This window comes from Phyllobates terribilis, unplaced genomic scaffold (assembly GCF_046119375.1).
Source record: "Phyllobates terribilis strain yellow unplaced genomic scaffold, ASM4611937v1 Scaffold_11__3_contigs__length_659146591, whole genome shotgun sequence".
NCBI lineage: Eukaryota > Metazoa > Chordata > Amphibia > Anura > Dendrobatidae > Phyllobates > Phyllobates terribilis.
In genome coordinates this window covers 512,178,873-512,206,473 of record NW_027362771.1, presented here as the reverse complement: position 1 = coordinate 512,206,473, position 27,601 = coordinate 512,178,873, and the positions used below count along the sequence as shown (strand labels likewise).

Here is a 27,601-nt window from a genome sequence, read left to right as displayed (position 1 = left end):
GGCTTTGAACAATGACTCGGCTCCAGACCTGCACCATCAGGTCCAAGAGCTAGCTAAAAGCGTTGCTGCGCTAACCCGAACTGTGCAGTCTTTACAGGTTTCCACTCCAGGGAAGATCCAGCTGGCATCCGGACCGGAGGACATCCCGTGGCGTCAACCAAGGAGGCAGAAGACCCCACACCAGCAGACCAGGAGGATCAACCCTCTGCTTGCAGTGAGCCTGCCATATCCCTAGTGAGCCAAAGGGCCCGTAGACCGCTGCCCAGTTTACCCTTAACAGCTCCTACACCCTGTAGTTCAGGGCCAGACAGTCAGCTCCGTAGGTCCACTAGGGCCACTAGGGGCCAGTTACCCGCACGTTGGAGGATTTGAAGTGTATAAATTGTTTTATTTGTGGTTACCTGTTTATTGTTGCTTGTGTATAATTATGTGTTTCTAGTTATTTTTAGGAGTCCTTGGTGGATTTACCGGGAATCCTTTGTACATAGTTGGAGCGTAACCCAGGACGGACTAAAGACTGTTAAGGACTCGGGGCAGGACAGACCCCTACCTGGTTACGTCTCCCTGTTTTGGTGAAATGGACACCTTGCTTTCTTCAAAGACTGTACCCGGTTACGGACATGCCGTGACCACCTTTATGTGTTTCTTTATTGTTATTGTTATATCTTGTTATGTTTTTCTAAAATATGTTTAGTCCCGGAGTACTAAATTTCACTAGGGGGGAATGTGGCACCCCAGGGGTCTGGTTTTCCACAGTAACAGCAATGTTATGTCTGAGAGCAGGTGGGAGGTCTCTTGGTCAGGGATCCTATGCATGCCACACCTCCTGCCCAGTCCTGGGAGGGGAAGAACTTCCCCTATAAAAACCTAGGGCTGAGGCAGGGTGAGTGAGTAGAGAAGAAGCAGAGAAAAGAAGCAAATATAGGAAGAAACAACAGGAGCTCTGTGGGAGCAGTGTTACAAGGAGTCAGGGGCTGGCAGCTGCAGAGCTCGCCCTGACTGAGAAGTTATCACCGGACCCGGAGTCCGAGGCTGTGGGGACTAACTCCTATCCAGCAGCAGAAACCGACCGGCAGGGGATTGCAGGTCCTCTGGCCCAGAAACCCGAAGGCCCCGAGTCACCGGCCATATGGGTGAGCACCACACGGTACACTCAGGGACGTGGGCTACTTATACCCGCCTCTAGCAAGGTAGCCAGAAGAGTATCGTTAGTTTGGGAGGCCTACAACTCCGCCTGGCCAGGGGAGATCCCATCTGCTCAAGGACTGACCAGGCCCCAATCGCTAGCCAGTACTCCGGGAGGGTCTATCTTTGTCACCAGTAAAGACCCTGAACTACACCGTACCGTCTCCGAGTGGTTCCTGCTACCCCCATCATCCACGTCGGCTGCCCTGAGGCCATACCCCTCCCGTTGGGGGTTATACTATCACGCTGCACAATCCTACCACCGGCCTCAGCGGTCTGCCCTGCAGCAGCAGCTCCCTGGCTGCACTCAACGGGTGGCGTAGTCGTCCAACATCTACCGCTAAAACAGCGCACTTAGTCTGACTCCCTGGGCACGGACCGGATCACCGCCACGAGACTACAACCCTCAACAGATCCGGCTCCGGGTAAGCTCCCGCGTGCGCAACGCAGCGCGACACAGGCCCAGGGGCGCGTCACTAAGCATCTCTGGGAACTCCTTCAAGATTGTTGGAAGACCATTTCCGGTGACTACCTCTTGAAGCTCATCAAGAGAATGCCAAAAGTGTGCAAAGCAGTCATCAAAGCAAAAGGTGGCTACTTTGAAGAACCTAGAATATAAGACATATTTTCAGTTGTTTCACACTTTTTTGTTAAGTATATAATTCCACATGTGTTAATTCATAGTTTTGATGCCTTCAGTGTGAATGTACAATTTTCATAGTCATGAAAATACAGAAAAATCTTTAAATGAGAAGGTGTGTCCAAACTTTTGGTCTGTACCGTATATATATATATATATATATATATATATATATATATATATATATATATATATATATAAATAATCTCCCAATTGCATGACTATACATGTATGTATGTATGTATGTATGTATGTATATATATATATATATATATATATATATATATATATATATATATATATATATATATATACACATGTATAGTTATGCATTTGGGACCAGAAAGCAATTTATGCAAATATTTATAAAATAATAAAAGACTAAGTATAAAACTGAAAAAGACTTGGGTACCTGGAAAGTGAATATAGTCTTGTCAACTGGTGTCAGGCAGCTGCTGCCAAGGCAGATATGGATCTATTAAAATAAAACTTAGAAGTTCATTTCAAGAATAGTGTTTTAGCCCTACAAAAATCTCCAGTTGGTTCGCAAATGGAAAATAGTGCAGTTTTTTAAATCCGCATATAAGCATAATCTTTACTGTTAGGCTAAGTGCCCACGATGCAGAAATGCTGCAGGTTTTTTCCGCTTCTCCCTGGCAGGAAAAACGCATGCAGATTTTACATGCGTTTTTCCCGCCAGGTAGAAGCGTTTGTGAAGCGTTCTTCACATGCATTTCCGCATGCGGGTTATCAAGCGCTTTCCAGGCGATTTTAGCATCACTTGGAAAAGTGCTTGACAACTTGGTCACACTATATAAATCCATGCAACCGGCATGGATTCATATAGTGTGACCAAGTTAATAGTTAAAAAAAAGAATAGAAATGGTAAAAAATAAAAATAAAAACATTATACTCACCTTCTGATGGCCTGCGGTCTTCTGTCCGGTGCATCCAGTCTCTTGTACGGCTCACGGTGGTGTAAAAGGACCTTCTATGACGTAATTTAGTCATGTGACACGTGACGCGATCGTCGACGTCAGCTGCACTCAGGCTAGGTGCCCACTATGCGTTTTTCAAGCGTTTTTGCCGCGGTATTTCCTCTGCAAAAACGCTCAAAAAACGCTTGGTACTACGTGCCCCATGGTCCCCAGTGATAATCCGCATGTGCTGTGCACATGCTGCGGAAATTTCCGCTGCGGATTATCATTGCGGAAAATCCGCAGCATGTCCATTAATTTTGCGGACACGCAGCGTAATTGCCGCCATTGACTTGCATTGAATCGCTTAACCCCTTAAGGACCCTGGGATTTTCCATTTTTGCATTTTCGTTTTTTGCTCCCCTTGTTGCCAGAGCCATAACGTTTTTATTTTTTGGTCAATATGGCCGTGTGAGGGCTTATTTTTTGCGGAACGAGTTGTAGTTTTGAACAACAAAAACTACCTGGCAGGAAAAATGCATGTAAAATCCGCATGTGTTCTTCCTGCCTGGGAGATGCAGAAAATATCTGCAGCATTTCAGCATCGTGGGCACTTAGCCTTAGCTTTGCTATACGAATCTGTCACGGTTAGTTCTTTCAAAGGCCTGATAAAGTGTCTGCCTGGATGTAATTTTAACCGTAATATAAGGAAATGGGTAAATATATAGGATATTTTTTTTTCTCACTAAACAAGTGTAGGATATTACACTGTGTGCACAATTATGCAACTTGTATTTTTGATGATTAATTTTATTATTGAACATCTACAGGGCTATCGGTCAATCCAAAAGGTTAAGCAATCTGAATATTTAAGAAAGTAAAAGTAACGTTTTGTCTTTCTTGGGAGAATATCTATGAGTGCAGAGTGATTGGGCAATTATTATTGTGCAGAATTATTATGGAACTAAATGAAAAATGGAAATTTTCCCATCTTAGTTATTTTCATACGATAAAGTGACAATTATAACCAAACAACTCAAAATGTACAAAAATAAATTTCTGCCATTTAAAAAACAATATCAATGACCAATATAGCAGTGCTTCTTTTTAATAACAGTCATAAGCACCATGCAGGGAGTCTCAGTTTCTTGATCTGTTTATGAGAGAGTGGACATGAGTCTTGTTCCCCTCAGGAAGACGCCGTGGCAAGTGTGCTAAAATTGTTACGTTGTCTGGTTAAAGTTTATGCATATTATAAAGTATTTTATCCCTATGGCCGGCCTGTGTGTTGGTTCCTGTAGAGTTAAACCACAAGGCCATCCCCAAGGAGCATAGGAGGGAGGTCATATAGGGGGAATCAGTGGGAAGGCTATAGGGATATAGGAAGTAGATAGTCAGTGTTGAAGTAGCTTAGTGTTGAGTAGGTCGTGTGTTGGAGAGGAGGTGACAGAAGGAGGACAGGTTCATCGGTTGGGGAACTACAAGGCTCAACACCAAAAGAAGGTAGAAATGGAGGCGGCAGGACATCACAGCCAAGTGTGGACCCCTGCAGAAAAGGCTAGTTTATAAGTCCGGAAAAGAATGGCCCAGCTGAAAAGGGGGACCTTAGGAAAAGGTAGAGCCCTGCTGTGAGTACTAAACAGGGAGCTTAGTCTCAACGAGCGCCCACTGGGACTGATATGGCTAAAGACTCCAGGGACAGGGATCATAATGATACACATGGACCCGTATAACCCTACTCCTAAGAAAACCCAAGCAATTAAAACATCTCCCCATGCCCCATGCAGTTCCTGTTGCTGGGAACAAATTGCAGACTGTAACTGTGGGAATGGAGCCGGTGTATTGTGTGGAAGATGGAGGACCAGAATGTATTACCTGTAATCCCCTGTTCACCAGTTTGGCCAAATATAAAATTGACATTGTTTTTAAGGACGGGTCTGGCTTATTGAATGAAACGGTAAACGGGACCGGGACTAAACTAAGTGCAATGAAACCGACAATTGAAGCAGCAGATCCAGGTACTATATAAAAATGAACAATAGTCAGCAGCTCACCCTTGGTAGATTCCAATGCACGGAGAACCTGCAGAACAGCAGGAAAAGCAATCAATCCGAAAAAAAGAATCCAGCTTCGGAAATCCATAAAAATGAGAAAATATATTTAGAAAATATTTTAAAAAGTCCCCCTCCCCCGTACCTGGGGCTGTGACATTTATGCTTATTGTGTTCTTTTTTAAATATTTTCTACATATATTTTGTCAGTTTTATGGATTTCAAAGCTGGATTCTTTTTCTTCTGATCCAGGTACAATGTTGCAGACACCCACCAATGACACTCAATTTCCTAGAACTGGCTGTGACGTGGAAATGGCAGACCACTCACACGACTTCTGCCGGGGGCTGGTTTACTTGCTGACAATCAACTTTTTAGGTAGCACCAGCCACAACCTCCCAGACACTGTTCAGAGAGGTGACTGTTTTCCTTCACTATAAATCTCCTGTTTAAGAAAAGCCCAAGAGTTCTTAATAGGGTTTAGGTCAGTTAAGGAAGGGGCTATGTCATTATTCTTTCATACTTAAGGCCTTTACTGGCACAAAGCTGTGGAGTGTAATGCACGCGCCCGGACTGACTGGCGTGTGCGTGTATATGTAGTGATTCCACTGGACCGTACCGGAGAGTGAATGCCTGGAGGGGCGTAACTAAGTATCCACCCACCAAGGTCGCACGACAGCATACGACGCCAGTGCACCAAGGAGGAACCGAGCAGAGGGACCAGGTGCTACTCCAGGTCCGACCCCGGACACGGCTGTTGACCCACACTGGGGAATACAGGAACAGGCAGGTTAGGCTGGCACACAGACGGGTGGATGCTGGCAAGCACGACTGGAATGCAAACAGGGAGGTACTGACAGGTACGGCTGGTATGCAGGCAGGTGGATGCTGGTAAGCACGACTGGTATGCAGGCAGGGAGGTACTGGCAGGTACGACAGGTTGGAGCACAGAGTGGATAGGTCCCAGTACAGACTGGGACTCAGGAACAGAACCGCAGATGCGGTGGACAAACACAGCAGAGTGAGGCCGCCCGGAGTGGCGAGCAAGAGCGGAGCAAGACGAGGCCGCCTGGAGCGGTGAGCAAGAGTGGAGTAGGACGAGGCTGCCGGAGCAGTGAGCAAAGGGTCAGAGCAGAGCGAGACTGCCGGAGCAGTGAGCAAAGGGTCAGAGCAGAGCGAGACTGCCGGAGCAGTGAGCAAAGGATCAGAGCAGAGCGAGACTGCCGGAGCAGTGAGCAAAGGGTCAGAGCAGAGCGAGACTGCCAGAGCAGTGAGCAAAGGGTCAGAGCAGAGCGAGACTGCCGGAGCAGTGAGCAAAGGGTCAGAGCAGAGCGAGACTGCCAGAGCAGTGAGCAAAGGATCAGAGCAGAGCGAGACCGCCTGGAGTGGTGAGCAAAGCCAGAGCAGGCAAGAGCCGCCGGAGCGGTGAGCAAGGCAGAGCAGGCAAGAACCACCAGAGCGGTGAACAAGGCAGAGCAGGCAGAAACCTCCGGAGCGGCGAGCAAGGCAGGGCAGAGTGGACAGGGCTCTGTTCACACGGAACAGACAGGAAGGGAAAGGCAGAACCAGATGCCCACAGGGTACTTGCAGTGAAGTAGCGAGTGGACCACAAACTCACAAACGGAAGTACAGTGACAACGAGCAGGAGTTAGGTACGAGTTCAGACTCTGCAGAAAAAGGGAAGATATGGGCGTAGAGAGAAACGGGAAACAGGCTGGAAGATAGGGCAGGAACAGACACTGGGAAAAGACACAGACAACAGATCTAGGTATGCGGCCCCTAGAGGGCAGAAGGAACAGGCTAAGAGCGTGTTCACACGGGCCTGGAAATACAGCCTCCAGGAAAGGCAGAAAGACAGCTGGCTAGAGTACACAGACAGGACACAGTTCAGACATGGGAACTGACACCGCAAGGCAGGAAACATAGACAGGACCTGGCACATCAGTGACAAGAAGCCAACTGACAGAACAAGATGCTCAGGCATGGATTCCAAGGAGGAGCTGGTTTAAATACCAGGTGACAGACAGCAATAGGCTGAGGACACATTAGGGGTGTGTCTGCAGCAGCTACAAGAAACAGGAAGTTCAGCGGGCGTCGCCCTAAGCAGCCAGAGCAGAGCAAAGCAGACAGTATGGAAAGAAGCCAGAGTGGCAGTCTGGACTGGAAATCAAGTGCGTGCTCTTGCACAGTGGGAGATGGACCACTATGCAAGGACGCCGCCAGGTATGTTACATGGAGGACATCGTTGTATGCAATGGACATTGTTCTGAATAAAAATAATGGTTTTCTCGAAAGATGAAGACTTCCTCTATGATTTCTTGAAGTGTCTTAAAAAAACTGGCAGTAAGTTTGGGAGTTGACTTTGAGTTCATCTTCAACCCGAAATGGTCCAAGTATCTCATTTTAATAATCTCAGGCCATAGCAGTACCCCATCTCCACCCTGCTGCCATCTTAGTCGAAGAGGAGGTATGAGCCTGTTCCTGATCCAGCCACAAGCTCATCTATCTGGTCCGTCAAGAGTCACTCTCATCAGTTCATAAAACCTTTGACAAATCTGTCTTTAGATATTTCTTAACCCAGTCTTGAGGTTTCTTTTCTGTGTCTTGTTCAGTGGTGGTTGGGTCTCACCCTTCCTTACCTTGGCCTTGTCTCTGAGCACTGAACATCTTATACTGCACTCTCCAGGGAGGTTGTAGTTCTGGAATATCTAACAAACAAAGTAGCACACTGCAACACTAAGTATGCGAACATGAAATATATGAAATTTGAATAGCATTACTGCTCTAGAAAACAGAAATAAATGAGAAATCTTAGTGCATAAATTGACCAATTCATGTGTACCTGGTAGCCATGTTAAGGCGTTTCTCGTCATACCAGGAACCTGCCTTTGTGAAGTCCTCTCTACGAGACAAAAGTTGTGTGGGAATGCAAGATCCTGCAGCAATTAAAACTGCCTGTGGCTTAGAGGCGGAGTGCTCAGTCAAAGCTTATATATAGAAACAGAAAAAAAATGACCGGCACTTCCAAAACAAGAAATAGTTGTGTACAGGTGCTTACTAGGAGCAGCTACCTCGTTCCTTGTTTGTTAGTTATATATGGAGGTAGCTGCTCCTAGTAAGCACCTGTACACACCTATTTCTTGTTTTGGAAGTGCCGGTCATTGGGCACATAGGCCCAGCATGGTACCTGTGTGAGCTCGCCTCGCTTCTGAGCCGCCACCAGGTTCTGGCCATTGTCACACATGACCATGCCTGGCTGTAGGGTCAGCGGTGTCAGCCACAGATTTGCCTGCTCTTTCAGAGCTGTTCACAACTCTTCAGCATTGTGCGGTTTGTCAACTAAGCATATTAGCTTCAGCACAGCCTGTTGCCGCTTGGCTGAGTCAGGGTTGCAGTGCTTCCAGCTTGTGACTGATGTGGTCATTTCGGACATGGAGGCTGAAGAGGAGGAGGAGGAGGTGCTGGAGTTGTAGAATGTGGGGGCAACCCTGATTGACCTAGGGCCCGCAATCCTTGGTGTTGGGAGGACGTGTTCCGTCCCAAGGTCCGACTGGGTCCCTGCCCACAAGCTCTTGTCCACATGTTAATGGCTATGTGGACTTTCCCAGTAACTGCGTTGTTGAGGGCACGGCTAATGTTGTGGGACACGTGCTCGTGTAATGCGGTGACGGCTCACCGGGAGAAATAGTGGCGGCTGGGGACTGAGTACAGAGGGATGGCCGCCACAATCAGCTTGCGGAAAGCTTCCATCTCCATGAGCCTAAAAGGCAACATTTAAAGCGCAAGCATTCGCGAAATGTGTGAATTTAGTAGTGTGGCCTGTGGGGCGTTGGCTGCATATTTGCGCTTGCGTTCCAGGGACTGGGGTAGGGACAACTAAGCACTGCCTGCAAACACTGTTTCTGGACCCTGGGGTTCGGCCCACTTAGCTTGGTGCTTTGCTGCCATGAGCCTGATCATGCTGGTGGTGGTCAGGCTGCTAGTTTTACTACCCCTGCTGATGCTGGCCTGGCAGGTGGTGCAAATGGCCTTTTTGGGGTTATCTGTAGAGGCTTTAAAAAACAACCAGACTCTGGAAGACCTATAAGTTGTACTGGCAACTTCTGTCGTGTTGGCGTTACGGGGAACACTTTCCCACCACACTGCTTCTTCCTGCCTGTTGTGGTGCTACGCCTTCCTCCCCCTGTGTGCTGCTGTCCTCGCTCTGCATGTCCCCCTGCCAGGTTGGGTCAGTTACTATATCATCAACCACCTCGTTTTCCACTTCCACACCCTGGTCTTCCTCCTGACCTTCTGGCAATTGTGTCTCATCATCATCCACCTCTTGTGACAGTAATTGCACTTTCCCACCGTTGCCTTCATGTGACCGTAGCTGCACAAATATTTGGGCATCGCTGCACGCGTTCTCCTCTTGACTCGCTTGAAGCGGGCCGGGTGAGAGGCCTGAATCTACAAATGGAAAAGTGAACAGCTCTTCGGAGTGTCCAAGTGTGGGATCAATTGTCTCCGGGCGCTCGGCATGGTGGTAGGAAGGAGGATCAGGGTGAGGATAAATGCAGTCCAGACTCACGGCTACGGAGACTTGGAAACAGAAAAAACTGACGTCACTTCCAATATAAGTTTCTCAAAATACCAGGACCCTACCAATGTGAATACCTCTCTAAGGGACATCCGTCTGCTTATGTGTGGGAAAGTAAGATCCTACTGCAATTAAAACCACCTGCCTTATAGAGGTGGAGTGCTCAGTCAAAGCTTAAAGCCAATTTATGCGCTAAGATTTCTCATCTATTTCTATATTCTAGAGCAGTAATGCTATTAAAATTTCATATATTTCATGTTCGCATACTTAGCGTTGCAGTGTGCTGCTTTGTTTGTTAGTGGCTACTGAGACTTGACCGTGTGGAAGACAGGGTGGTGGTGGTGGTGGCAAAATGACTGGAAGCATTATCTGTTATCCAACCAACAACCTTTTGACACTGCTCTGGTTTCAATAGTGGTGTTCTGCGGTCCCCTAGTAATTGAGAAAAGAAGGTCAAGCAACAAGATGTAGGTGTTTGGTGTGGTACAATTTCAGCTTGGCCACAGCCTCGGCCTCTGCATGCACCATCACCATCAAGTCCACTTCCCCGTCCCTTGCCACGCACCTTGCCCATTTTAAATGGAGGACAATATTTTCCACGTTCACTAGAAATGGCTGCTTTTGGAACGCAGTTATATGTGATACGTCTGATGGAAAACCACGGTTTTAAAAAGCGGGCCTGTAGTTTACTAATACTATTCTTCACAGCGACCTCGTGTGAATAGCTTCACTGACACACTGCAACAAAATGGAAATGGAAGCCAGATATGGCTGATTTTGTAATGCATTTATATGTGATACGTCTGACGGAGAACCACGGTTTTAAATAGTGGACCTGTAGTATTGCTAATACTATTCTTTACAGCGACCTCGTGTGACTAGATTCACTGACACGCTGCAACAAAATGGAAATGGAAGCCAAAAATGGCTGATTTTGAAACGCAGTTATATGTGATACATCTGAGTAGTTTACTAATACTATTCTTCACAGCGACCTCATGTGAATAGCTTCACTGACACCCTGCAACAAAATGGAAATGGAAGCCAGATATGGCTGATTTTTTAACACAGTTATATGTGAAACTTCTGATGGAGAACCACGGTTTTGAAAAGTGGGCCTGTAGTTTACTAATACTATTCTTCACAGCGACCTCGTGTGAATAGCTTCACCAGCACACTGCAACAAAATGGAAATGGAGGCCAATATTTTCCATGTTCAGTTCAAATTTCTGGATTTTTATCGCAGTAATATGAAAAAGATCTGGCTGTATTCGGCAGTGCTAACAAGCAAATGGAGCTGAAAAATGGTGTACTCTGGATTGCTTTTTAAGCAAATAATCAGGATTAAGATAAAAAATTAGCCCTGGCCCATGATATCTGGGGCTATGTCTACAAATATCTGTAACAATAGCAGCAGCAGACAGAATGTCCAATGGACCCCCTTGTGCTATATGCACTGCAGTCTGCCACATACACTGCCTGCCTGCCTAACTGCTGCTATCACCACTGATTATATGCTGCTGGATTAGTCCTCAGAAGGACTGCTAGTCCAGATGGATATATAGATATGCTGTGGAATACCTATACTAACTATAAATAAGCAAATCTCTCCCTGACTCAGCAGCAGCTCTCCCTACTCTGCCTGTTTATGGGGTAGACTGTGACGAGCATAGAGGCACTAGGTCTTATATAGACCCGATGACGCTATGCGGCCAGCCAATCACTGTAAAGCCCACAACCAACATGGCTATGACATTACAGTGCATGGCAAGCAATCCCTGCATGTTCATTGACACTCTAAAGAGCGCCAAACATGCAGGGCCGGGATCAGAGCTTCCGCCCGAGCATCCTGGAAATACTCGCCAAGTGCTGAGCTTGTTGAGCACCGTGATGCTCAGGTGAGTAGTGGCGAGCACGTTCACTCATCACTAGTAATGATCCATAATTGGGCCACTTATTCTGTCATGAGGACACTGTTCATGGTACCTTGCAGCTCTTAGTAGATCATCCCCAGACAGGCTTAATGCTAGCCACTCAATTTACCAGATCCCAGGACTAGCCCTATCCTATACTCTTTAACCTTGAGGCCGAAGAGTAGGCTGTTGGCCAGTGGAGCAAGCTGGCAGCAAAAAGGGTCATCACTCGAGGTCGTCACCAGGAAATCAAAGTTAGGCCACGGCCCCACTATCAGTATTCGGTCAGCATTCAGTCATTATTTCTTCTCAGGAGTGGGAGCCAAAACCAGGTGAGGAACAATCAGATAAAAGGTGTAATAGAAACAAGTCACCAATTCTGCATTTATCACCCACTCCTGGTTTTTGCTCCCACTCCTGAGAAAAAATACTGACCAAATACTGATAGTGGGGCCGTGACCTTATGGAAAGAATCGGAAAGCAAGCAGATGGTCAGAATATAAGCCAAGGTCACAAAACATAATAATCAAAATAGCACCAAGGGAGCAGAGAGCAGGAATGTGAATCAGGTCAAAAAGAGCTTAATAGCTTGCAGTGTGAAACAGGGATGCAGGAATTTAAATAGCAACGCCATGCTACTACCCTCAGTCATCCACTGTGAAAGGGCGGCGCCACCCAGTGACAAAGATAGAGCGGACATGCACCTACACGGATGTCACAGCTGTATTGTATGGATCCTACTACAACTGGAGACACATCTCAGGCAATAGCTTGTAGTTAAAGCTATTGTATGAGAACCACACTGGCAACAAAAAGTGTGGGCAAGTATGTGGGTCAATGAAATTAGCTTTCACACTGTGCTTTCTCCCACGTTCATTGGTTCCATCGGGGCTTACGTCTGAATCTCCCCGCAAAACTGGATTAGGAGATATGCGCAGACGGGGCCATTTACTACAATGATGCCAACTGAGTCAATGTGCGCTCTGTCCTGCATCATTTTCGAGCATATACTGGAGGCTGATACTCAGATGCAGTCTACTACGTCTGAGTGTCTACCTCCAGAACAATAGTTTTTAAGGAAAACATATCTAAAATCAGTGTCAGTCAGAGATTGTGCACTTGCTTGTTACAAGTGGCTGTATTGAGTTTTTTCATTTCAGGTGCAAAGATTTTTATGAAGGGTGAAACAATTGTTTTTAAAAAGCAAAAGAAAATTCCCCAAAATCCAGACATTTAACTGTGACTGTCTACCTCCAAAAAGTGTGTGTGTTGCAAATATTTTTTTTTTTGCACAACTGTTATACTAGTCAAGTTTTACACATGTACATACCAAAATAGAAGCCCTGTTGCAGATCATGGATTTTGGATGTATACTTACCTAGCATTTCTTGTTACGTCATTGTTGAGCAGTGTGTTGGATCTTTTTTAAATAAAAGATTATATAAAATAGGAGAACAATTAACTGTACATCTGTTTTACTAGTCCAATTTGACAACCATACGCTCCACACCTTTACTGCAGCCTGGTGTCACATTTCTGTACATGTACTTAACTACTTAGCATTTCTTGTTATGTAATTTTCGGAAGGGTTGAATAATTAGGGTTGAAAGGATCGTCAAAAGTTAATTATAATGTACAAAATGTATGGTTAAAAAAGTGACAATGGCAATAAATGGGTAGTGTAAAAGAGCAAAAAAAAACCATACCATGTCTAAGAATATGGGAGCTGCTTGCAGGAGCTGAAGCAACCTCTCCACCAGTGTCACCAGCCGTTTAGACAGTAGTATTAACAAACGCAGGTCACAATTGGCCTGCTTGCCTCCAGCATATTAGTGGGGAGAACGTCGAGGGTATTATGGAATATATGACACATCAATCTTCTTAGTCCTAGTATGATGTTACCTCTGAGAGTGGCACTGTCCATTTTAGTCAGTGTTCGGCACAGAATGGTCTGCCTGATCAAAAATTGCATTGCAGGATAATTTTTGGACATTTTTTTTTCAGATTTAAAATGTTCCTAAGAAACCTCAAAGAGTTATTCTCTTTTCAGGGCAATTGGAGGCTTTGCAGTATTGCGATTTATGGCAAATCAATTAGCTGCAAATCAAATTTTTTTAAAAACAATTGTCAGAATCGGCAAATTATAATTTTAAAAAAATTCAATCATCTCTACTGTTGAAGGAATGCTTGTTCGGCCAACAGTTATCTTTTCTGACCACCCCATAGACAAGAAGGTCGAGCATTCATATGTTTTCTATGGTTAGAGTGGAGAGCTTTTCTGCTTGGAAAACCAAATAATTGGACTTTTGATTCAAATCCACTTGATCCTTGTCTTCTCTGACATCATCTCTCAGGAGAAAGTTTAGATGACTCCATAAAAATAAGATGCTTGGCCAGTCTCACCAAGATCTTCGGGTTCCACCCACTTTAATCTAGTATATACAGTATGAGGGCCCTAACTCTCCGCTCATAAAACTTTTTTCATTGCATGGACTTGTCAGTTAATAAAGAAAATGTATTTGGTAATTAAATTATTTGTAAATGTTTGCTCACAGATGTATTTATAAATATATTAAGCAATTTCCACAGTTTGGGGGAAAATACGCTTATGCAAGTAAACATGACGGTCATTGCATGTCGCAGTGTAAGATCTGAAATGTTATTGCACACACTCATGAAGAGTGGACTTATTTTTATCTGCCCTTAAACTTACTAAAAAACACTCCTACGCACTAAAGGAAGTATATTTTGAAACCTGCTTTTTGGCCACTTCCTTAAAGATTCTAAAGCCAGAAACCAGATATCATTTCGACCAAAGTTCCTGTGATATCACAGACCCTGTTTGCTGCAACATGGTGACAGGACTCTGATATTTGCATATACTTTACAACTTCTAAAAAATACTTCAAATCTCAATTCCCTTATATTGGTCACCAAGTATTCAATAATCTTTTCCTACAGTGCGATCAGTCAGTATGATGACGAGTGATCAGACTGTTCCTTCTGCACGATTACACAACTCTTTGGAGAAGCCAGTGAAAAGCGGCTGGTTGAAGAAACAACAAAAATCCTTTGTGAAGAACTGGCAGCAAAAATACTTTGTACTAAAGGGAGAGTATCTCTGCTTTTACAAAGATGAAGATGACAGCAAACAACAGGTAAGAGTGACATATCTGTCTGTTAATCTATCTAGAGATACTAGTATGCTATTGCTCATATATACATACTCAAGCCCATACACAGCAAAGATCAATAGAATATACAATATATAGGCAAAAGTATTGAAGCACTCCTCTTAATCATTGAATTCGGGCTTTTCATTCAGTCCCATTACAACAGGTGTATAATTAAAATTCAGTCCCTAACTCAGTTTGCCTTTTCAAACATTTGAAAGAATGGCTTGTTCCAAAGATCTGACTGATATCAGCATGGTCCTGTAATATGTCCTGTAGTAGGATCACAAAAAGCCATTTCATGAAATTTCTTACCTCCTAAATATTCTCAATCTACTGTGACAGGCAATATTGAAAAGTGGAAAGGTTTCGGAAGCACAGCATCTAAGGCATGAAGTGGAGATCACATAAGGTTACCGAGTGCGAGGTGCATAGTGCATAAAGTCACCAACGCTCTGCTGACTCCATAACTACAGAATGTCCACCTACACTGGCATTAAACTGTGCTCTTAAAGCTTCATGGCATGAGTTTCCATAGCCGAGCAACAGCTTATATCACCAAGCTCAATTCTAAGTGTCAGATAGAGTGGTGTAAGGCACACTGGGACTTTACTTTGGAGGAGTGGAAAATGTGTTCTATGAAGTGACGAATCACTCTTCTACATCTGGTAGTCTGGTGGACCAGTCTAAGTTTGTAAAATGCCAGGAGAACGTTATCTGCTTGACTGTATTGTGCCAGCTATAAAGTTTGGTGAAGAGTGGGTAATGCTATGGGGTTGTTTTTCAGGGGTCGGCCTAGGACCCTTAGGTCCAGTGAAGGGAAAACATGTAACATACAAGACATTTTGGACATTCGTAGCTTCCAACTTGGGGGAAGTTTGGTGATGGCCCTTTTCTGTTGCAGCATGATTGTGCCCAGTGCACAAAGCAAGGTCCATAAAGGCATGTTGAGTGAGTTTGGTGTGGTAGAACATGACTGGTCACACAGAGCCCTGGCATCTTCCTCACTGAACACCTTTGGCATTAACTACAATTGAGATTGTGAGCCCAGCCCTCCTGTCCAACATCAGTGTTTTACCTCATAAATGCTCTTCTGGAAAAATGGGTAACAATTCCCACAAACACCTCGAAAATCCCTAGAAAATCTAGTATAAAGCCTTCCCGGAAGAGTGGAAGCTGGTTTAGGTGCAAAGGGATGCAATTCCATATTAATTCCTATGGATTTGGAATGGGATGACTTGTAGGTATAATGTGTAGGTGTCCAAATACCTTTTGTTCATATCATGTAGCATTAATACATTTTCTAAATATTTCCTTAAAATGAAAACTGAGACAAAGTTTCATGGTGGCTAAGTTTTTGTACTGTGTTGCATACTATTACTAGGGGTTCACATCTGTTCAAGTCAATATCTTTTTGTAGTTCATATGTCTTTTAAGGGTACAGTATAGTAACAATAAAAACAAGCATATAAGACTGCTGCAGCCCATGAAGAGGGAAGGGGTCTATACTCTGATCCCTCCCCTTCTACAGAGTATGTTGTAAATCTGGGAACCACTTCTCCACCAGAACTATTCAGTGAAGTCAGAGGGGAAATTGTGTTCTATAAACCAGATCCAGAAGGGGAACAACATTTTGCGAAGTTGACCTTTCTCCTTCATGTGTTTCCAATTTTGGCATGGGTTTCATCCTGTTTTGTTTTCATTGACTTTCTATACAATTTATCCTATGGTGATTGTGTGTGAGATTCTTATTTTCATTACATGCTATACTTACGGTACAAATGTATATGATTTGTAATGTAATTTGATCAAAACGCATGTTTTGATCAAATTGTGTGGGCACATTTGCCCCGACACTGCAGCAATAGCAGTCTGCAGCTGCACAGTTATTTATCTTTGGTAATTTGGATTGTTTCTTTACATTAAATATTTTAAGGATTGAGGCTAACATAATTTTAGCAGTACAACTGATTGCTACAGAGAGGTGAATCTGTTTATAGTAGGGTCCCATCTGAAGAGGTTGCCGTGTCAGGCAGATGGGCTCACCCATTAGTGTGCCTGTACGGTAGATAGAATATTATGGTCAAGTTTTCTGATGTTCTCCAGAATTGTACCTTATTCTTTATCTCTTTTTAAAAATCTCTTTAATGTTTTACCCTTTATAGGGTTCATTGTTTTTAGCAAGAAGCACAGTAAGCGAGGTCTCCTGTAGCCCAGATGATGCAGGAAAATTTGTCTTTGAGGTTATTCCAGGTAAGTTGCAGTAAGTCTGTAGCACTTTAAGAATGAAAATAATATGTTGTTACTCTTGTAGCTACTTATACTAATATACTTTAGTTCATTAGGGTTTTAGTAGGCACCAGCCTAATGCACAGTTGTCCTTACTTGATACTTATGATAGGAGACAAAGATAAATTAATTGTGACTGCCATTCAGGGGCTAACGAAGACAGTAGAGGACCTCTGTGCAGACCTACTTTTGGACTCCAGTATCCTAGAGCAACCCCATTATTTCTCTAATAATTCACTAAAAAATGTGAACAAAGAAGTTCAATAACTCTGTCCTTTACAATCAATCTAATAGATATTAGGATGCATCTACCTACTTTTAGGGTATTTGGCCCCATTACCTACTTGGTCCTCGTGCAGCTACACAAGTTGCGCATATAGTATGTCTACCCCGCCACACTTGCATTGGGATAAGATTATTTGTTTTGGCAGGATAGACTCCCTTTCACGTGCATATTCCTACGTAAATTTGGTCAATGGAGTTGTTCATATAGTGGTATTTATCTGTCTCCTATTCATATATCTGCATTTCTGGAAATTCTTCAAGGTTCATTGGAATTTATATTACAGATTTTTTTAGGTGGTGTTCAATAGAAATTCCCTCCAGGAGTTCCTGTGTTTTGTTTGTTGAGGTTTTAACATCTGGTGTGGTTTTTGAGGAGTATTTGACATGGTCTCGAAGAGCTTTTTGTTACTTTTTTCATGTATTTTTTTTGCAGCTTTTTGATTTAACAGTCTCAAGAAGGAATTCGCAGTGAAAAAGGGATGTGTTTTTATTTTTGGTGAGGTTCTCAAAACCTTATGGGAAAAACTCACAAAAATACTTGCCTCATCGTAGGAACAGTAAAGTTGAAATAAAAAGGAAGAGTATTGAATGAGTATTTTAAGTGTTTTTTTATGTGGATTTTGGAGCAGATCTGATTCAAAACCCACATAAAAAAACATAATATAAGAGCAGTATTAATCCAACCATTGAAGTTAAAGAACCTGTAAAATTATGTATAATCTGTACTTTGCACCTCTATTACATAAGCATTTTATCTGTATTTCTGTTTGTAATACAGTACAGACCAAAAGTTTGGACACACCTTCTCATTTAAAGATTTTTCTGTATTTTCATGACTATGAAAATTGTACATTCACACTGAAGGCATCAAAACTATGAATTACCACATGTGGAATTATATACTTAACAAAAAAGTGTGAAACAACTGAAAATATGTCTTATATTCTAGGTTCTTCAAAGTAGCCACCTTTTGCTTTGATGACTGCTTTGCACACTCTTGGCATTCTCCTGATGAGCTTCAAGAGGTAGTCACCGGAAATGGTTTTCACTTCACAGGTGTGCCCTGTCAGGTTTAATAAGTGGGATTTCTTGCCTTATAAATGGGGTTGGGACCATCAGTTGTGTTGTGCAGAAGTCCGGTGGATACACAGCTGATAGTCCTACTGAATAGACTGTTAGAATTTGTATTATGGCAAGAAAAAAGCAGCTAAGTAAAGAAAAATGAGTGGTCATCATTACTTTAAGAAATGAAGGTCAGTCAGTCCGAAAAATTGGGAAAACTTTGAAAGTATCCCCAAATGCAGTTGCAAAAACCATCAAGCGCTACAAAGAAACTGGCTCACATAAGGACCGCCCCAGGAAAGGAAGACCAAGAGTCACCTCTGCTTCTGAGGATAAATTTAGCCTCAGAAATCGCTGGTTAACAGCTGCTCAGATTAGAGACCAGGTCAATGCCATACAGAGTTCTAGCAGCAGACACATCTCTACAACAACTGTTAAGAGGAGACTTTGTGCAGCAGGCCTTCATGGTAAAATAGCTGCTAGGAAACCACTGCTAAGGACAGGTAACAAGCAGAAGAGACTTGTTTGGGCTAAAGAACACAAGGAATGGACATTAGACCAGTGGAAATCTGTGCTTTGGTCTGATGAGTCCCAATTTGAGATCTTTGGTTCCAACCACCGTGTCTTTGTGCGACGCAGAAAAGGTGAACGGATGGACTCTACATGCCTGGTTCCCACTGTGAAGCATGGAGGAGGAGGTGTGATGGTGTGGGGGTGCTTTGCTGGTGACACTGTTGGGGATTTATTCAAAATTGAAGGCATACTGAACCAGCATGGCTACCACAGCATCTTGCAGCGGCATGCTATTCCATCCGGTTTGCGTTTAGTTGGACCATCATTTATTTTTCAACAGGACAATGACCCCAAACACACCTCCAGGCTGTGTAAGGGCTATTTGACCAAGACGGAGAGTGATGGGGTGCTACGCCAGATGACCTGGCCTCCACAGTCACCAGACCTGAACCCAATCGAGATGGTTTGGGGTGAGCTGGACCGCAGAGTGAAGGCAAAAGGGCCAACAAGTGCTAAGCATCTCTGGGAACTCCTTCAAGATTGTTGGAAGACCATTTCCGGTGACTACCTCTTGAAGCTCATCAAGAGAATGCCAAGAGTGTGCAAAGCAGTCATCAAAGCAAAAGGTGGCTACTTTGAAGAACCTAGAATATAAGACATATTTTCAGTTGTTTCACACTTTTTTGTTAAGTATATAATTCCACATGTGTTAATTCATAGTTTTGATGCCTTCAGTGTGAATGTACAATTTTCATAGTCATGAAAATACAGAAAAAAATCTTTAAATGAGAAGGTGTGTCCAAACTTTGGTCTGTACTGTACGTATAAAGTTGAGGACAGAATATACTGTAATATACACACAAATATGGTGCCAAATATGGAGAAAATAGTACACATCTGATAAGTATATTTGCTGTACATGTTTAACATGTTTTAATACAGTAGATAACCTGTCCCATCACAGTAACTAATAAAAAATGCACCACTTGGCAGTACAGAATTATAATAGACTGATATATGGAGATTTGGGGATAGTAACTTGCACTGCATTGAATGATACCTGCTTTCATTTACAAATTATATATATTCTTTTCTATTTAGCATCTTCATGGACGGAGATCTATTATATTTTTTCTTTAATACTGTAGATGTGTTTTGAAACCATGAAGTTTATGTGTAAACATGAAGCTGCTCAATATTAATACTTCCCCTTTTGGGCACTTTGTTTTCCGCCACCTCTCAGTGTGTTACTTCCTATTTCTCTGGTATCATTACACTGCCGTATCTGCTCTTATAATACATGAGTGGATCTTGCTTACTCTCTCAGAGTAATAAACCTTTTTATTGGTAGGTAAGGATGTATATTTCAGTGCAAATAATTATAATGTAAAGAATTTGTGGAGACACAAAGGTCAGTGGGAGCTCTAGTCCACTGGCCTGGCTGTCTTTAGAAAGATCTCATCCCACTCAATGCTAGTACTGCTTCCCCATGGGCAGAATACTACTCAGACAATACAGGGTGAGGGTACCACACTGCAGTAAGACTATTGGATCATCAACAGTCAACAACATATAATGTATTCCCAGCAAGGATACAAGATGGAGCAGGTGACGGAGTCTCATCTTTCCTCTGGCTCGCCAGGGATTAGAACCTCCTCAATTTCGGGGCATTGAGGGCGAACTACACCAACCAGCAGCAACCCACTGAGAGGAGGTAGCTTAGGAAGCTGACCGAGCACAGCGAGGTATCTGGCCCAGTGACTGCATTGTCCAAATGAATCCACCAGCTGTAACCATGGTCCCTAGGCTTAAGTCCTGTATAATCACACCGGTGACAGGATCAGACCCCTTTTGTATCCCACAGCTCCCATTTCAGGGCATTGTGCCCTTTGGATTGGGGGGGAGATAATCATGGCTATTCCCTTATTGTTAAATAGTTCGATTAGACTGCATAATTGTCCTCCAACTGATGCAGACTAGTACACCACAAAGGCTGATACAATATGTAATCAACAGGCATTCCACAAAATAGCATACAAAAAGGGGCCCCAGACACTCTCACATGAAACAATGGTTCATGTCCCTTGACTTACTGAACAAAGGAATGGTACATAATTAAGAATAGTTTACCCCTGCACAAGTGATCAGATTGACACTGAGTCATCACAGATTTTATCTATGAAGTGGACATATTTTACTTACCGTATTTTTCGGCATATAAGAAGCACTTTTTCCCCCCAAAATTTGGGAAGAAAATGGGAATGTGTTTTATAATCCGAATGTAGCTTACCGGCTGCAGTGGAGCGGGGTCACAGTCACTGGCTGTAGTGGACAAAAAATATTAAAAATTCAACTTTATTAATCACTCTTTAAAATAATATATTCCAATCCACCGTGCTTCATGTACAGTCTATGTAATATGACTCAATATTGATAGTCAATATCAGATACTAATATGGTAAAAATACTAAACCATATTCAATCTATAATATGTACTCCCTATAGGGCAGTGCATTAATTATTTTGCTATAAATTTTAGAGGTCTAAAGTGCTGATAAATCACTTCCACCTCTAATAGACTATTATTCGTGTGTTTCTCCACACTATAATACTAATGGATCCACAAAGACATATTATTGCACTTCGCCGTCAACCGGAGTTATCTTCTTACTTTCCCTTTAAGAAATTGCGGAGCGATATAATATTAAATATTTTCTCCTAAATATCCTCCACAAGCTGGCTTAGCATATATGACTGTTCTAAAAAAATACTCCTATAGAGACAGATATTGCAACTTAATCCACCGCGGCACCACTGTTTAGTTTTATAACTCATATGCTTCAATGCTCCACATGCAGATACACGGTCTTACTGATTCCATTCATATTTTCATTGAGACACAATAACATGTCAGTAATGTAACTCCCTACACTGTCACCTCGACGCATTTCGCCTATCTAACTATGGGCACATCAGGAGGTTTATCATACTTGATCATACTGTATTACACAGTTTCATTTTAATACTGGAGCTGTAAACTCCCGGCCATGATATAAGGGAAAATGAGAATGTGTCTTATAATCCGAATGTAGCTTATCGGCTGCAGTGGAGCGGGGTCACAGGAGGCAGGGTCGCTGCTGCTGTAGGCTAGTGGCAGCAGGAGTGGGGTGATACTGTGAGCCCCGTCCTGGGAGGAGGGGATGTCCTGGCGGTGCAAGGCCCTGGGCTTTCAAAAAATGTCGGCGGTGAGCTGAGTCCCCTTCCCATTAATTTCCCTGTGGCGGGCATTGGGAAAATGGCCGCCGGATGCGGTGCTGGCGCAGATTGAGATCTCGAAAGCCGAGATCCCAAGTGAAATATATGTGGGGAGATGGATGACAGAAAAGGGGTCAGTAGAAGTGTTAATGTGCTACAAGAAACAAGGAGGCAAGTGGAAAACATTTGGAGAGTCGGATACACAGCAAACGTGGGGTTGGAGTGCAAGGGAGAATAGAAGTGCTGATATGATTTGATAATTGAGCAGGTAAATGAAAATATCAGAGAGAATCACTAAGGAAAGGTAGATCCAGGCACATTACTGTGTGCTGTGCTGAGCTCTGCAGCAAGGAAGTTGTAAAAGCACCACTCCAGCAGTTTCTTTTATTTTAGAGTGGTGCTACTAATGTAAGTTCCCTGCCCCTAGTATTATACTTACTAGCCGCTATCTTCTGCTCTTCCCAGCGCTGCTCCAGTCCCGCACCGTCATCTTGTGACCGCGACTGTTAAGTGACCGGAAGTCAGCGGTAACGGTCACAATCTGTCAATGGAAATCTATGAGAGCCTCGTTAACGCCGCGTTCTGCCTCTCATAGACTTACATTGTGTAGTGACCTCCGTATTACTCCAGCAGTGCACAAACTGCTGGAGACCCACAGGAACGACGCTGATAAAAGTTGAAGATGGCGGCTGTTAAGTATAAGATTCGGGGCAGGGAATGGAGATTAGTAGCACCACTCCATTGCTACAATAAAAAAAACATGGAGTGTTGCTTTAATTACTATCTACTGTATATATGAGCTAGCAGAGAGAGCAGACTCGTAAGGACACGGAGAGAAAAGGCATCCAGCTCACCTCCTGCATACAACAGCAGTAACCCTCGGTGCATGGTCAACAAGGCATTCAGACAGTTAATGTTAATCAAGAAAACTGTGCAGCTCCTAAGGAATAATAATAACAATAGTTTTTTTTACTGAAACAATTAAAACTTCATAATCCAAGTGATAAATAGTAGAAAAACCAACACGTTTCAAAAGCAAACAAGCAAAGTTATGTATGGCATAAAAATTATATACTAAGGATACGTGTTTATATTTGAAACGCGTTGATTTTTCTACTGTTTTTCACTTGGGTTATGAAGTTTTAATTGTTTCAATAAAAGTATTATTTTTAATTTCTTGAAGCTGGAACGTTTTTGGATTAACATCCCTTCTTGCAATCCGTCCTGCTTGTCTGTAACTGTAGATGGATCAGTCTTCACAATAGACAGTATACAGCATATTTCATTGGTCGGAGCTTTAGAGCGATTTTTCACCCTAAAAACCAACATATTTGATAAAGAAAGTAGAACACACTTTTGATAGTGTCTACATCGGTAATTTAATAAGCATACGTTTGTTTAAATGACTGTGACCATCTAATGACAGCAAAACAGACCAAACCAAAGTAATAATTTTACATATTTGACCTCCCGATCACCTCAAGGAATTTCATAATCCAATGTACCATTTGTTTATAGTAATAATTGCTGTAGATTAAGGAAAGAAAATTGAGTATTCAAAGGGTAAATTTTTGGCAAAGATACCAAGCAAACTGGGCTTTGTCAAGACAGGCTGAATTCAGTGAGGAAAGGAGGCCGATTGGGCAAGATTTTGTCTTTCTTCATGCAGTAATTATATATTTTTACAGTTCAGAGAAGGTCAAGTCTTATTTTTAATTTCTGTAATAACCGTGTGAGCCAGCTCTTTGTGCATTGCATGTGCTAATGGAACTTCTGTGCTACAGAAACTATTTCTTGTCGTTCTTATATTCTTCTTATGCTATTTATTTTCTGACTTTTCTCAGTTATATTGTTTTCTGGAAAAGATGGGTCAGATGGATAGATTGGATTTTCATGAAAAACTACAAGGATTCTGTTTTCTGTCATGCACTTAAATCAGGGTCATATCTGCAAGGATATGTGTGCATGACATCTTTAGGTGGAGTCCGCCTGGAACAGTCCTGAAAAAGAGCTAAAAAACAAGGAACATATGCACTCCAATGTCAAAATAACTTGCTGTTGATATGTTCTGTCTTTTGTCACATCTTTGAACTCCTTCAGTCTTTAAAAGTCGTGAAGCGGCTAAAACAAGTGACCTGTCCATTCTCCTGATGCCATTATTCTTATATAGAGTTTAAAAAAAGATGCCATTGACAATAAAAGACGTCCACAAAGATGTCATAAAAGACGCTTCAGGTAAAACACTACCAGCGTTTTTCTGAAGGCATCTGAAAGACATCATATGCACACAGTGTTGGACTGGCCCACAGGAGAACAGGAGAATCCTCTGGTGGGCCCCTGTACAGGAATGGACAACACCCACTTATATGAGCAGAACTTGGCACAATACACTTGATTCCCTATTTACAGGCAAATACAACATTTTATTCATTTAACAATTAACCCAGTTTATTGCTATGGAATGTTGTGAATGATGGATAAAATCATATTTGCATGTAGCTGAAAAGTGGGGACCTGGAGTTGATGTTACTGGTAGGCCCTTGGCGCCCCAGTCCAACACTGTGTGCACATATCCTAATAGAGTAGCCCATAGTCTCTATTCCTAAGAAAGAACATGCCCCCAATGCTCTCCTCTGATTGGGGGATACACAGCTGATAGTCCTACTGAATAGACTGTTAGAATTTGTATTATGGCAAGAAGAAAGCAGCTAAGTAAAAAAAAACGAGTGGCCATCATTACTGTAGGAATTGAAGGTCAGTCAGTGCGAAAAATTGGGAAAACTTTGAAAGTGTCCCCAAGTGCAGTTGCAAAAACCATCAAGCGCTACAAAGAAACTGGCTCACATGAGGACCGCCCCAGGAAAGGAAGACCAAGAGTCACCTCTGCTTCTGAGGATAAGTTTATCCGAGTCACCAGCCTCAGAAATCACAGGTTAACAGCAGCTCAGATTAGAGACCAGGACAATGCCACACAGAGTTCTAGCAGCAGACACATCTCTTCAACAACTGTTAAGAGGAGACTTTGTGCAGCAGGCCTTCATGGTAAAATAGCTGCTAGTAAACCACTGCTAAGGACAGGCAACAAGCAGAAGAGACAAGTTTGGGCTAAAGAACACAAGAAATGGACCTTAGACCAGTGGAAATCTGTGCTTTGGTCTGATGAGTCCAAATTTGAGATCTTTGGTTCCAACTACCGTGTCTTTTTGCGACGCAGAAAAGGTGAACGGATGGACTCTACATGCCTGGTTCCCACCGTGAAGCATGGAGGAGGTGTGATGGTGTGGGGGTGCTTTGCTGGTGACACTGTTGGGGATTTATTCAAAATTGAAGGCATACTGAACCAGCATGGCTACCACAGCATCTTGCAGCGGCATGCTATTCTATCCAGTTTGCGTTTAGTTGGACCATCATTTATTTTTCAACAGGACAATGACCCCAAACACACCTCCAGGCTGTGTAAGGGCTATTTGACCAAGAACGAGAGTGATGGGGTGCTAAGCCAGATGGCCTGGCCTCCACAGTCACCAGACCTGAACCCAATCGAGATGGTTTGGGGTGAGCTGGACCGCAGAATGAAGGCAAAAGGGCCAACAAGTGCTAAGCATCTCTGGGAACTCCTTCAAGATTGTTGGAAGACCATTTCCGGTGACTACCTCTTGAAGCCCATCAAGAGAATGCCAAGAGTGTGCAAAGCAGACATCAAAGCAAAAGGTGGCTACTTTGAAGAACCTAGAATATAAGACATATTTTCAGTTGTTTCACACTTTTTTGTTAAGTATATAATTCCACATGTGTTAATTCATAGTTTTGATGCCTTCAGTGTGAATGTACAATTTTCAAAGTCATGAAAATAGAGAAAAATCTTTAAATGAGAAGGTGTGTCCAAACTTTTGGTCTGTACTGTATATAGTGATCCCTGAAAAAAATAAAATACTATATGCATTGTCCCCTGAAATAACAATTCTATTCACTACACTCCCAAAAAACTAATACAATACACTGTGGCCTCTAAAAAAAATTATACTATGCTGCACATTGTAACCTCTGAAATAAAAGAAAAAATGACACACAGTGGCTCTAGCGGTACGATGCAATGATGTCATCACATCACCTGCATCACAGCTAATACACCGTTTGGTAGATCGTTGTGCTGACTTCTCCCTTGCCCCTGCTGAACCTCTCACAACAAGCTGTTAGTATAACAAACGCTTCAGGAGAACCGATTGGTTCCCACTGTTAACTACAAGTCCCAGTCTAACCTACTAATAAATGTACAGCTCTCCTGTCCTAGAGATGGTGTGGTCAAAGGGGCGGGCTAGTTTTCTGGATTTCTCAGTAGCTGGCAGCACTAGGGACTGATATCATGGAGGCAGGCCATCTCTCCTCTCCTGTGCAGGCACAGCACCGTGCTTACCTGTGCCGATACAGAACGGCGAGGGGGAGGAGCGATTGACTGATTTAAAGGTCCACTGCTTTGGTCAGATTTATCAGTTGGTGAAACTTGCCTTGAACTAAATGCTTTGCTATTGACAGGATAGTTTGTTGCCAGCCCCGGCACTCGGCACTCATGGCTTTTGCCTCCCTCTAGCATACCTTACCTATACCCCTGGCATGTAGACGAGCCCATAATGCCAGAAGTACTGAGGTCAGCAGTTAAATATCCCCTACTATTTGGGTAATTATATAGACTGTAAGAGTCAGTGCACATTTTTAATGTTTAACCCATTCATTATACATGGTCTATAGAGAGAATCTCTATGGACGCATTGTAATATCTTTCATCGGCTGGAGTTTTGTTTCTTTCCTATGCTCAGTCCCCATAATAAAAATCCCTAATAAGAATAAAACATTATTTATGCTGAACAAATGTTTTTTTTTTTCACTTCTTCTATCAAACTGCTGTCATCAGCTCGATAAGACATGATAAGAGATAGGATCTTTGAAGTTGTGGGTGGTGATGACTGTACGCCATCACAGCTGATGTGGAAAGTTTTTCTGCACTTACCCAAACAGCAAGTCACACATTTTTGCAATGCGATAAGAAATTTATACATTTTAAAGCCGTTATTCTTGCACTATTTTCTGTGTTGGAGTCAGGGGCAGGCACAGACAGAAGAGGGCCCCTGTGCAAGAACAATATATGGGTCCTCTGCCATCCAGTAGCTCATCATAATGCACAATTCCACCTGACTGGGAGATGGTAGTGGCCCCCTTATCTCTTCGGCTGCACAGGTGGAACCAATGGTATGTCCGGCCTTGTTTAGAGTATTTTGATCTTTGTGGAGTTGATCTGTGGCTATTTTCCTTTTCGTCTTCTTTATGGTCAATCTTGTGATATCACACCAAAATGATTGATTAGACTTTGACTGTTGTCCTTTTTTATTCTCCTAATCATAGGTCAGAACAAGTCCTCTCAAGATGGCTACATCCTCATGGCAAATACACAAGCAGAAATGGAAGAATGGGTGAAAGCTATCAAAAGAGCGTCCGGGTTCCCATCAGGAGGTAACAAAGCACCATGAAATCTCAATAATTCTTTAAACAACAACAGTTGTGTCTGCATATGTAAATTCCCTGCCTAACAATCCCTGTATTACATTACACACATAAACAGATTTTTAGAAAAAGTGTTTCTAAAGCCCGTTTATATGTAAATGAGGCCTTTGACTAGTCCTGGGGTCCTGGGGGCCTCAGTATCCCCAGAGTAGTCGGCCCACTTAGCATGTTATCACGCCCCTG

At 43.0% G+C, this 27,601-nt stretch overlaps 1 protein-coding gene across 3 annotated transcripts in view; it reads left to right on the top strand.

Annotated features, from left to right (window-relative positions):
- The window catches only part of ARHGAP25 (Rho GTPase activating protein 25), a 134,733-nt gene that overhangs the window by 39,711 nt on the left and 67,421 nt on the right, over window positions 1–27,601 (top strand). For 2 of the 3 annotated variants that reach the window (XM_073653644.1, XM_073653645.1), the window contains exons 2-4: window positions 14,247–14,443; window positions 16,624–16,711; window positions 27,260–27,367. In XM_073653644.1, coding sequence (XP_073509745.1) covers window positions 14,247–14,443; window positions 16,624–16,711; window positions 27,260–27,367 — 393 coding nt within the window. Of the gene's footprint in view, window positions 1–14,246; window positions 14,444–16,623; window positions 16,712–26,942; window positions 27,107–27,259; window positions 27,368–27,601 lie in introns of those variants that run through there. The other variant, XM_073653647.1, reaches the window with a different exon arrangement.